The sequence below is a fragment of the Rhyacophila brunnea genome, unplaced genomic scaffold (genome assembly GCF_057557595.1).
Source record: "Rhyacophila brunnea isolate RB1 unplaced genomic scaffold, BYU_Rbru_1.0 scaffold_4, whole genome shotgun sequence".
In the NCBI taxonomy this organism is placed as follows: Eukaryota; Metazoa; Arthropoda; class Insecta; order Trichoptera; family Rhyacophilidae; genus Rhyacophila; species Rhyacophila brunnea.
In genome coordinates this window covers 7,968,354-7,981,778 of record NW_028233068.1, presented here as the reverse complement: position 1 = coordinate 7,981,778, position 13,425 = coordinate 7,968,354, and the positions used below count along the sequence as shown (strand labels likewise).

Sequence of the window (13,425 nt, the reverse complement as noted above, 5' to 3'; positions counted from 1 at the left end):
CCTATTTTTTTGGGCACGATCGGGTCAATAATTAACCTTGAGTGACCGCGCGAGATATGTGCGTGAGCGTGTCCAGTCTTGCGTTTAACATAACAACACAAACTTGACGTTTACATAATGAAGGCTGCCTGACTTTATTAATTATTTGAACAGACAATAATAATAAAAAACAAAAATAATAACATAGGAAATACAGTCAACAAATCGTTACTTGTCTATATTTCATTTGTTGCTTTATTTATAATTGTTGACACTAGCAATTGAGCATATATTATGAAGCACTCAAATCAAGAGCCAACACGATTAAGTTGGTAACTGAATCATTCCGTGTAATCGCTATTTAAAGTTGGCGATTGCTCACGACGATCATCGTTGAATTTGGTTGGGTCTGTTATGCCTAATTAGGCTTTCATACATTTGTTCATGAAATTAAACTGTTACTCCAATTTCATAATTATATATGTTTATTCAAACATATCCAATGCTCAAAATTACAGCAGCATTATCCGATGGAGTAGAATCAACACAACATTAGCTCAAAACGCTAATAAAATCTTTTACATTCAATCATTACCATCCTTCCACAATGAGCCCTCATGCCAAGGACATTAATTCTATTAATCATATTATATACATGATGTACGAAAATATGTTACTTTACTCTTCAGAGATCATTGAAGTTAGTATTTTATACAATATGACAAGAGTATGAATGACATTCGAACGACCTGCAGTCAGCTGTGTCATTGTGAATTTTGTTGGAAGCACAAAGCCCTGTTATCTAATGAGAAAATATACAGTAACTCGTAACATGCTACTGTGCTAGTTCAATACTGTAACAACTTAAAAAACAGATTTTTTGGCTTGTTGTTTTTGATTCTTTTCATCAACCTTTAGCAGTGGAACATTAATATGGCGAAAAAAAATATATTAGGTAAAATATAAAATATCGTCGCCGTAGATGTCAAGGGAGCCAAGCCACAAATTTCGCGAAAATGAGTAAAGTACACAAAAGCATTTCAAAAACATGAAAGATGCAGTGGTCAATGGATTTAAGCCACAAAACTCTTTTGACTACCACACGCGCGTGCCAACTGTACATTTCAATATTCAGTGGTCAAGAGATATAACACACGTCATAACTTCTGAGATACTATTTTTTTTAGTTATTTGTACAAAATAATAAAAAGATAACATCACAAAGTATATTCTATGTTCAATGTTTCACCGTTATATCTTTAAAAACAAAAAAAATCAATAAAAAAATGTTACTTTTTTTTGTCACAAAATCTTGGCGCGCCTGTTTCTCAGCATTATGATTTTGTGGACTGGCTCCCTTGACATCTATGGCGACGATATGTGAGTATTACATATGTGAGGTTGATTCCATTACGTCAAAACGTTAACCTTTTCCAATCCATAGGCAGGCCATACAAGTTATAACTGGATTTAACTGATTCAATTGTGATCCAAATTAAATGTCTAATACTCTAATGCCTGCCTTAAGTTTTAGTTTTTGTATTCTATCAGATCTTTATTTTTTCTGAAAGTAATGTTACCACTGTAAAATTTAAGATATTCTGACAATTTTTTTTATTTTATCAATTTAGCTCATTGTTGTGATGGTATTGTCGAAACGCCAAACTCAGCAGAAGTTGACGACGTTACAATTTTTTTTTTCTAATGTCAAATGCATACCGACATAAGACCTGTGGGAATACAATCAATGTGGAGTCTGACTTTACATAATATGACATTAAGGGTTAATATCACTTTAACTGTCAAATACTCAAAAGATGTCATCAGACAAATAAAAAGTAAGCGCAAATATTGGATCCATTCATCAATTAGAATTGATTAACAGTGAATCTATTACTGCAAGAGTCATTACGATCATCAACCATTATCATGTCATACCTTAGGCAAATAGCATCGATACCAACATTTTTTTCCTAACAACAATGCTGAGTCAACACTGCATCAGTGCATTAATTATATATATATATATATTATATAATTAAATTACATAGATAAAATTAACGAGTTGTGGTCGCGTTGATTTTGTACATGTGAGCCAACTTTCTATTGATTCTATACAAACTATATATACATAGATTAATTGAATGATAACTATGACATTTGTAAATCATTCTCTCCAGTGACTTAAACCATAATCACACAAATTATTATGTCACCGAGTTTTTTTAATATCTAATTACGTAACAGGAAATCATAAAATATATTGGAGGCAATGACATATTGGAGGTAACCAAATTAGGCAGAACACAGACATGCTAAATTTAATGTTATACTAGATGGAAATATTTTATTTCCTACTTCCTTCATGAGAAAGTATCTTCATGTTTATTTGCATCAATACATTACAAATATACCAACGGTTAGTAAATATTAATTTCTATAAGTGAATTTTCTATTCGAATAGGTCTATTCCAACATAACATTTAACTTCAAAATCAATAAAAATGCTATGACGTCGGTGGCGAGGGGTGGAGGTAGACTATTAAGATTCAACATAAATGGTGCACACTAAACTTTGTCAGTCATACCTATTTGTTTTCATTGAACTAAAATAATTCGCAGATGGTGCTGGTTAGTTTTTAAAATTCAATTAAACCCTGCCTAAACTAAACCATAATAGTTTAGGTATGCTATGGGCAATTTGACAAACATAGTGCACATTTTTTCAGTCATACTTATTTGTTTTGTTGAATTAAGAATACATGTTATTACAGATAGTGTTTGATAGTTTTTTAAAACTCATTAAACCTTGCCTAAACCAAACCATAATAGATAAAAATATTCTTCTATCTATAAAAAATTTAAAATTATGTACCGTTTAATGGTATAATTTTATATAATTATACATAAATGACTATTTTTTTACTATTGTCTTGGATCAGGCAGGGTTTAAATGAATTTTAAAAACTAACAAACACTATCTCTACTACACATATAAATACGTTTGACTGACAAAGTTTAGTGTGCACTATTTATGTCAGATCTTAATACCCTACCTCCGCCCTTCGCCACTGTATAACGTATACAATATTTAATCATCTCGAGGTATGAAATGTATGTACGCCAACTAGATAGACGTCAGAAATTATAATTTAAAGTTATGGATTTAACCAGTTGGAACAGACTACTAACAGATCTGTTGGCAAAGATGTTGTTAAATATATATCATTCCTAATACTGTGCATACGAGAACTGTGAAAAATACATTTAAGTATCTGAAATGTCTTTTTATTGCTATGATTAATTAATCTTTTCGATGCGTGCCAATAATTATATAATTCGTTAATGCTAACTGTGGCAAAATTTGATTTTAATTGAACATGGACTTGATTTGTTTGGGTATGTTTACAATGCCCAGAGCACAGTGTATGGCTTAAGAAATGGGGTCATTTTGGATAAATGTGGATCTTAGAGGAGGTATGCATACAAGCCATAATCGTGTCAGGGATTTTATTAGTACTGCATGGCTATATAACAAAGGTTATCATAGTAATTAACATTATCAAACGAGTGCGTTCGATGAAAGTTAAATTTAAATTTTCATTACGTACATTCGTTTTCAAGTCAATGTGAATTTACATCTCAAGCACAACTTTCCGATGCCAGACTCGTACAATGTAAAGATTATTTAGCTACGTATGATGACTGATGACAGATCTCATTTTTCGCGGTTATTGATCTAAAGTCTGTTCAAAAAGATTTCTTGCTTCTCTGCGGCAGTATTGAGTCTTTCGCGAAGCTGAATAGCGAGAGAAGTCCGTATTTCTTGCCCTTTCTTGAAAAGTAATTGGTCACTACATCGTTGTCACCTGGAATAAATGAATTATGCATTGAATCACATTGACGTAGCAGATAATATTAAATGCATGTTTAACTGAATGTGACAGAGTTTATGTATAGCAATCATTTTAGAAAATGCCAGGCGCTGAAAGCTCTGTATCACTCAAGTCAGACGCAAACTTGAAAACATCTCTCTTTTTAAATATATATAATTCGACAACATCTAAGAAACACACCTATTAGAAAAAACCCTTGCCGGGCAAGACTTAAACCCGCATCTATCAGATTCTGGTAAATGTGCATTACTAAAATTAGCTAATAGGCAAGTGGAGTGTTTATCAAATTTTCTTAATATTGGCGGCCACCTTTTTTGGTTTAAAGTAAGGTACCAATAAGAGGTTAGCTTAGGTTGATTCCTAGACAGCGTCAGTATCTCACCAAATTTTAGCTTTAATGTACTTTCTAATGATATAAATTAAACTATTTTCTTTTAATTCAATGAATAATTCACAAGATTTAAGATTGTAACATTCTTTATTGAGCATACGTTATAGTAACATCTATCGACAAGAAATTTAACCCACGTTTGCATTATGATTTCTACTAATATAACATTATTAGTCGTATTTTAACAGTTTAACAAAAATCATGAAAATCTAGTTTGGTGTATTAATTATTATGCACATCATGAAACAATAATGTAGTAGTAACAAAAAAAAAAATGGTAAACCATATATTGGTGACCCTTTAAATAAAATAAACAGATACAACATAATTCATAAGTGGAATATATTTCTGAATTACGTATGCTCAATAAAGAATGTTACATACTTAAGGCGAAGTCTTCACTGAGCCTTTTTTAAAGAGGCACCTAGCGGAAAAATACGAAGCTTGCAATTTGAGAAATTTTTTTGATAATTTACAATTTCAACTGTATTAATGAATAAATATGTATCTGAAAACATTAAAAATAAAAATATTTTTTATTTTAAGTCAAAGACAAACTTACAATTGTAAAAAATGTAATAAAATGTGAATTTGTTGTATCGGACCGCACCCTATTATTACATATATTTTATGGTCATATTTATTATTAAAATTTAGTTTATTAAGTTTTCTAAGCATCACCTAAGCGATTTTTGACTAATTCGTAGTTTTAATATTTTTTATATATATTTTAAAAAACATCGATTTTTATAAAAAATATAAATGTGTATAACTTGAAATCCTTTTCATTTATATCAAATCAATTATTTTTATAAATATAAATGAAATATTTATATTAATATATATAAAAAGGATTTCAAGTTATACACATTTATATTTTTTATGAAAATCGATGTTTTTTAAAATAGATATAAAAAATATTAAAACTATGAATTAGTCAAAAATCGCTTAGGTGATGCTTAGAAAACTTAATAAACTAAATTTTAATAATAAATATGACCATAAAATATATGTATTAATAGGGTGCGGTCCGATACAACAAATTCACATTTTATTACATTTTTTACAATTGTAAGTTTGTCTTTAACTTAAAATAAAAAATATTTTTCTTTTTAATGTTTTCAGAAACATATTTATTCATTTATATAGTTGAAATTGTAAATTATCAAAAAAATTTCTCAAATTGCAAGCTTCGTATTTTTCCGCTAGGTGCCTCTTTAAAAAAGGCTCAGTGAAGACTTCGCCTTAAATCTTGTATATTATTCGTTGAATAAAAAAAAAGTTTAATCTCTCCCTTTGACTAATACCATTATTGAATATCATTCACGCTATGATTATGTTCATCTGGATACATAAATAAATAAAAAACATACATAATTTTGAAAACACTTATGAGAAAATATATTATAAGCAATAGAAAAAATCTTTTTGAAAAAAGTAAGACACCCAGCAGGATCAAACCTGCATCTCTTGGGTATCGCGCCCATGCGAATTGCACCACTATGGTAAAGGAGTCATACTTAATTGTGACAAATTTTAACTAATGACTTTTTAAAACTCACTGAAGTGCTTTCCAAATTGAGCTACTATTGGCGATCGGCTTTTGTATTTTAAATCAAAGTAGGTATTACTTTAATTACTAACCGACGTAACGGGTCACTCCAAGATTTTTTGTTGTAACTTACTTCACTTGCTAATAATTTTTAATGAACTCTTTCACTGTTAAAGACACGCCTGGTGTGTGGCCATTAGATACATATACTTTCACTGCTGACCAGTTAATTAACACATTTAATTATCATGCTAATTGCTACACGTCAGGCATGTCTTTAGTAGTGACCGAGTTGTAGTAATTAACTGGTCAGCAGTGAATGTGTTAACTGTATTTTTTATTCAACAAATTCAGAGTATGGACCTAATAGGTTGAGCAAGTGGCTGACATCCATTTCTCGTAAAAAAAACAAAATTTGTTAATACAAACCTTCACTCTGTGGAGGCCCGTATGATCCTATTAGGATCGGACATAATATTAGTGTTTTCAAAATTATGTATGTTCAATAATTAGAATGTTACATTCTTAAATCTTGTGAATTATTCGTTGACTAAAAAAATAGTTAACTAAATAAATAATAATAACCTAAACTCAATTGTGGATAAATGATCTTACCTAATAGCGGTCTGCTTTCCATTGTCGTGGGCAGTACATTATCGTTGGCCGATAAGGAGACAAACAGAGCAAATGGGACCAGCCATAAGCAAAGGGTAAAGTATGCCAACACCTGGAAGCATAACAAAGACATTGAAATAAAATAAATGTACCGAATTCTTTTGTGACATTTCTAAATTTATTATAGGACCATATCAATGGTGCAAGTAAAAATGATCAAAGAGATTTATCATCCACTTTGTCGAAATTTGTATAAAAAATAAGTACAGTATAAACAAAACAATGATTCAGTTCGTGGATTGTATGCGTATGAATACGCGCTCATCGGCTGCCAGGTATTTAGTACGACTCCCCATCCGCACGCACACCATCGTCCAATCGAATCATTGTTTTATTTTTACTGTACCTGTCGATACTTTTTGATTAAGTATACAAAAAATGCAGTAGTTTTTGAAAAACAGTCATGATTGGGTTTGGTGACTATTAAATAAAACTAAACTAAATAAGACTGAAAAAATAAAACATTTGGTAATTAGAAAAAAAGGAAACTGAAAACAGCGTTATCTTTTTCATGGTACATATTTATTTTGTAATGAGTCAAAAGAAAGTTCGTGTTATTTATCACACTGCGGGGTTGGATACTTTTGACACATTGACTCGAAATAATTTACCGTCAGATTGATAATTTTAAAACGGAGTATTTATTGATCGATATATTATTTACGATAAGTATTTGCGGACCACAAACAAAAATTATTTGAAAAAAAAAACACTTTATTTACTTGTCAAAAAGTCGAAAAAAAATAATTATACTAAAGATGCTTATACTGTAATGCATTATAATCACCAATACGTATTTAAAAGTCTCTACAAGAGTATCAGGAAAAAAAATTGTTACTCCGAAGTATTGATACTCTTTTGACGGTCCTAATTACAACACACTGTAGGTTGTAGCCGCTTCTAGAAAAAATCTTTTCTTCTCCCCCCCCGTCTCATTTCATTTCGTTAGCCATGTTGCTGTGTTTATTTTACACACCTTCATTTTTACTCATTCCAAGCCATGTGAGAGTGTACTACAATTTAATTCAGAGTACAATTGATTTACAAACCTCTGAGAATGGGAAAAATACTGCACCAAAATGTTGCAACGCAAGATAGTGATTTCCGATGAGTAGCAACACGGAGAGTATGAAGGCAGGACTTAGCGGGGCTATGTAGGGAAATCCCCTCAGGATTATAGCATGACATGCTTGAGCCAGCAGGCCGCCAATTATCATCAGCCATGGGACGTCTTCAATGATAAACATTCCGATGTATAAGAATGTTGAGAACTGTAAACCAAAACAAGAAAACATTACTCTCAGAAGCAGCACATCAATGAAAGTCGGTATATTTCCATTATCATATTCACTCCTTAGCATGGCATACAGGTATCCACATGGTGAAGATCATAATATTACGCCTTTACTGCATAGTGTCGCAAATTTGCGACATTTCAAACTATTTCGATATAGCCAATGCCAGCTGTGTAAATTATCAAATAATATCCTTTTTCGATGCCTAGAAAACTGTTTTACCATAAACATCCTACTTTACCAATTTTGTTTGGACATTTCAAGAAATAAAGCATTTCTGCATTATAGTCTCTGCATTTCTGCTTTGACAGTTGACGAATTCGTATGTACGCGAAAATCCGCATTTGTAAATAAATAAAAAAAAATGTACAGAAGATTGAAATTAGTTGAATAAAAATATCTACACATCAAATAAGGTGTGTACGTCAGTTTTTTATAATTGTTATCATTTGGTTTTGTATTTTGTCATACTGAAATGTAAGATTTCCTAATGTCATAAATCTGCGACAACACGCAGTAACATACAAAATTTAATGGAATTTTCGAAAAAAAAAAATTTATTATTTTTTCTTCATTCACAAGGCATTTTGACACGAAGAAAAAATTAAATTTTTCAAAAAAAAAACCATGCAGTAAAGGGTTAAAAGAAAAATTGTTATGAGGAAGCTGTTAATAATCCGCCCAAACCATTGCGTTCATGTTAGGGATCAAATACAACCTGAAAAAAAAACACAAATTTTGTCAGACACAAGATTTGAACCTGTGATCTACGGCTGCCACTACTCCAACGTGGCTGTAATAAAAATCAAATGGAGGAAAATATGAGGTAAGAAGAGTTTGAGACTTTCCATACTTCCACAGATATACATAATTTTTTGGCTTATCACTGCCAGCCAATTTTTACTAGGTGGGCACTTGTAGGCCAGCTATTTTCGGAATAAAATAAATCCTTTAAAAAATAATATGAAATAGGAACGGAATGATAAATATTTGTGAAAACTTACTAACACATCAAATTTATCGTGAATATTTTTACACTAAAATGATAAATATTGTTTAGAAAATATACACAGAATGTTTATTCAGAAGTTATGACGTGTATAGGAACCTGTGAGTTAATTCGTCCATGGCCTGGTCCCGAAATACCAGCCTTGACACCTAGGCGCGTTACCAAATGCACTATTGTAGCCATGGCAATTTTTAAGAATACGTAGTACACACATCTAACAATGTGGATTACTATGACTTTGAGTCAGACAGCCAACCGTATAAATCGCTTGTTTCTAATAGAAATTACAACAATAACAAAGCGGAAATCGCCAGTTTAAAGTTTTTGATATATCATAAGTATTAAAGTAAAAAAATTATGAGCTGCATGTATGAAGGAGTGTATGAATGTTGGGCATCATGTGAAAAGACAGAAAAAGAATCGGTAAGGAAACTAACAAAAGTATGTGATGCAATCAAGTATGCTAAAACCCTTAAATGGAGATGGGCCAGACACGTTCATACACAAGATGGCCGCCAGTTGAATGTGATAATCCAGTGGTTATCGGAAGGATGTAAGATGACCCAAAGGCACGCAAAGTATTAAAGTTTGTAAAATTTAAGTGGTAGCGAAGAATAAGGAACTGAGAAGAGTGGAAAGAGCTTGAGGCCTTCATCTAGCAGTGGAGTGAAGCATCAAAGACCTATCTACGGAAAACTTTAGTGGAAGTGGAGATGGGTTGGATTATAGTGAGCACGAGAATTCTGCGCACAGTTGTCATACATTATGAAAATGTTAAGCAAAATAAAATGTTTCACTTCTTTCGCCACGCATACTTGGAAGGGGGGGGGGGGATATCACTTATAATAACATGTGTATTCGCACAACAATTTATTATTTGTAAGCTTTATTAGTGCATATTTTGTAATATTAATATTCGCAATTGGCACTTACAATCACCATCCACGAGATGCATTTCTTGGCAGCAACCGAATATTCTTCGACCAACTCCGCCAAATAATACAAACCGGCAGCTGTGAACAACAATATGACAAAAATTAATATTAGACAGTGCATCAAGTGACGCTATATTGTCACGAGAAGTGTGTATTCAAGTAAAAGCTGTAGACCACATGAGCAGTGTTGCCAATTCACGAAAATATGCTGGATGGGTGGAGGGGGGTGTGTAATGACTGATAAAAATGCTAGATTTTCTCAAAATTATCAAAATGCCTAAAAACTAGCATTTCAAAAAATATGTCACACTAGACCACACTTTCCCTCGATGGCCGCGCGGCTTAAGCGTCGGCCTATAGTGTCGAGGGTCCCAGGTTCGGATCCTGGGTCTGGCAAGTACACATATTGTTTTTCAATTTGTATATGAGTCAGAGTATAGACCTAATAAGTTGAGCAAGTGGCTGACATCCGTTTCTCGTACAAACAAATTCTGTTAACACAAACCTCCACTCTGTGGAGGCCCATATGATCCTATTAGGATCGAACATGGTCGAAAGAAGAAGAAAGAAATGAAGCCTATTATGAGTCCTTCAGCTGACGATATAATATGCTTACTTTAACTGATAAGGAGCCAAATAAAGGACAAAAGTGGGTTCTTGAATATAAAATAAATTTAAAGAACACTGCCCTAAACTAAAGGACTGTCCTCTATAATAAAGGGCTTATGGTCACCGTAGGTATAGTCCATTTAGTTGTATGGTAATTCCAGGCCCATAAAGGAGTGTTATAATAGTGTCTTTCAAACAAAATTTAATTGTTACTGTTTGCGCATCCCCTTTTATTTATGGTTCCCAAATGCTATCCGCAAGTTTGTGAAACGACAGCGCACGCCGGGCTTCCGTGCGATGTAAAAATAAATCGTCCGAAGGCCACTTTTGATTTGTCAGTTGGTGGACGGACATAAACAGTATAATTTCAAAAACAAAAACTTCAAGATATGAAAATATGCTGGGCATTATAATGATGCTTAATACATTTGGCGAAATTGTTTTAAATATGTAAATTTATGATGGTCAACGCAGTTTACATAGACACCGGTGGTCCTTTAAAAAATAATATACTAATGTCAACGTCAATATGAAAATGACCATAAAATGGTATTTCTATATAATGAATATTAAAATTACATACCAAGGGATATCGTGATGAAAGATATTTGAACCAGGATCGCTATGAAGCTCATTAAATATAGGAACCACATTCTAAAGAGATGTTTTCTTAAAACTCGAAGAGGTTATGACATTTCAGTCTTTTCTGTCAAATCAAATCGAATTACTGAATTTTTATGCAGATGCATCCTTGCTTCGTAATTCCACGTTTGAAAGGCAGCACCACCAACATAGAAAAATAAAGCATTGCAAAGTTAATTAAATCGTATTTATTTTTGATTAATTACAATGGTGATAATGGAAATTTTCTCGTTTAAAATTTAGGATAGTTTTTGCTTTTTTCCCAATGGTTTTATTATTATTGTCATGATTTTTGGCAGTGTAAAATAGTATAGTATATCCTCTTGAGACCCGAAATAGAACCAGTCATGAGAAAAAATATTTGTGCATTTTTCTGTTCAATAAATATTATTAAGATCACAAAAAAAAATTAAAATATTTTTTTTACTATATATTAACTAAAATCCACTACGTGCACGTGAGTGCATCTCAGGTCACAATAGAGTACAATATTGGATACAGTACAAACAATGAAATGAAAGAAAAACAATGTGATATCCATATAATGATACAATTTTATTAGAAAAATAATACAATAATCATAATAATATAATGGTGATTGGATAATTATATTTATTTAGATTAAAAATATAGTACAATAACGGTCAAAACCCTAAAATACTACACATTAATTAACGCGCACTTCAGGGAATAGGTTTAGGGACAACCATTCTTTGCTTTAGAAGTAGATCTGTGTTTACTCGGTGTGTTATGGAAGCTAATGGTGAAGAGTTTCTTGGATGACCTTGTATCGATGATGATAATGATGGCTAAATGACTTTCATACCAAATCGTAGGGTTTGCAAGTCTGATTTTCCATGACTATGAAGTATTCCAATCAAAGTGAATATTTTCTTGCCTATAAGTTTGCATGTACAATGAGCAAACTATTTCATGTCCATGTCCAACAAGTCCATGTCCACAGTGGTCAAAGATCCTCACAGTTTACATGCTTGATGTCCTGTGAAAGCAAACACACCACTGTGAAGATTAATGCGGCTCATCGACTTGTAATCAGTATTTTACAACAGCTGACTGAGTGATGCATATCGTTCTTCGTCTTCTTTGAATCATAACACGTATTGGCCTGAAATAACGAATCGGTGAGGTTGAAGCTGGTAAAAAAGTCATATGTGTAGACGTACAAGGGCAGTTGTTGTGAAGCCAAAGTAACATCACAGCGTTGCATTGAGATTGTATCGTATCTTCATCAGATAGGTAGGATTCACTTCCCCACATGGAGAATAATTTATAGAGCAATTGGAGTCCAGCAACCAATAAACCATATATGGCCATGAACTGAACTCTTCAGCTCAGCATCATTCGTCTTATTAGGCTCAGCGTACTGAAACAATAGAAAATACAATACTATGAATTAATCGATACATTTATTCCTATTTATTAAGTATTCAACACCAGGAATATAAATACTAATGGCCAATAGTATTAATCACTAGGTATATTAAGTATATTAATTATTCTGTCCATAGAATCCTCAATATGGAGATCACAAAGCCCTTTCATCACAAACTGTATCAATTTAATTGGTACTTAATTGATTTTTTAGCAGTGCATGCACTTGCCTAATAAAATGATAAGTTTGATATTTATGACTAAATGATAAAGTAATATAATATGAGCATTGATACCTTATGGTTTCATAAGCCAGGATAGGATCCTGGATTGTGATTTTGAAGGATGTATCTCAGCCTCTAGCAGTGAGTAAAGTTCACTGGTTCTCCAGAATAAAGTCATCATCTGGGCCCAGGAGATGAATGTGAACATCATTACTGTCGTCAGGGTTATATCCTCCACCAACTTCGACATCATTATCATTCAAAATATCACCAATATGCTGGCTATTCAAGGATTCGTCTAAATGTAAACAAAAAACATAACCTCAATAAATCAGATATACTAATGTCAAAATATATCACTCTAGACCTGAGTTACTCATGTGTGTACCGAATTTTGAAACTATGATTATAATATTTTACAAAAGTGTAAAGATAATTTAAAGTATACGGAATATTACTATGATTCATTGTGAAACTAAATACATCATTGGTTTTTAATATAAATAAATATTAATATTTAATTAAAAGCACTTACTTGTCAGAGTTGACTTTTTAGCCGCCATTTTTGTCTTGTGCAAATATCCATAACTTCAAAGTCAAAATAACAATTTATTTTAAAACTACATAGGCTAGTGTTTTGCTCTAGTGGTAGAAAAATATACTATCTATACCACTGTAGTCAAATGCGGTTCAAGTATCCATTCAAATCATTACTAAAAAATATTTAAATAACGTCCACATATGTGTACCTCAGGACGCAAGAGGATATTAGTGCTCGTCCGTGGTGGTTTGACGGGCGCGGCGCGGGCAACTCAAACGTATGAAC

At 32.3% G+C, this 13,425-nt stretch overlaps 1 protein-coding gene and 1 long non-coding RNA gene across 2 annotated transcripts; both read right to left on the bottom strand.

Annotated features, from left to right (window-relative positions):
• Nucleotides 1-2,909: 2,909 nt before the first annotated feature.
• LOC147066788 (protein TEX261) lies at nt 2,910-11,082 on the bottom strand. The gene is made up of 5 exons (XM_085954354.1): nt 10,925-11,082; nt 9,731-9,810; nt 7,543-7,764; nt 6,434-6,545; nt 2,910-3,848 (listed from the first exon to the last, which is right to left on the bottom strand). The coding sequence occupies exons 1-5, from the start codon at nt 10,992-10,994 to the stop codon at nt 3,730-3,732; spliced, it is 603 nt and encodes a 200-aa protein (XP_085810480.1). The 5' UTR covers nt 10,995-11,082; the 3' UTR covers nt 2,910-3,729.
• Nucleotides 11,083-11,517: 435 nt separating this feature from the next.
• LOC147066787 (uncharacterized) lies at nt 11,518-13,356 on the bottom strand. Its single transcript, XR_015071517.1, has 3 exons — nt 13,135-13,356; nt 12,672-12,897; nt 11,518-12,367 (listed from the first exon to the last, which is right to left on the bottom strand). It is a non-coding gene; the product is annotated as an uncharacterized LOC147066787 (long non-coding RNA).
• Between the last annotated feature and the right edge of the window lie 69 nt (nt 13,357-13,425).

Excerpts from the sequence above, each read along its gene's own strand:
- LOC147066788 (XM_085954354.1), bottom strand. The coding sequence starts at position 10,994 with ATGTGGTTCCTATATTTAATGAGCTTCATAGCGATCCTGGTTCAAATA. Across the intron at positions 9,811-10,924 it reads TTTCATCACGATATCCCTTG|CTGCCGGTTTGTATTATTTG; the intron begins GTATGTAATTTT and ends TGTTGTTCACAG. Across the intron at positions 6,546-7,542 it reads TATTTTTCCCATTCTCAGAG|GTGTTGGCATACTTTACCCT; the intron begins GTTTGTAAATCA and ends TTATGCTTCCAG.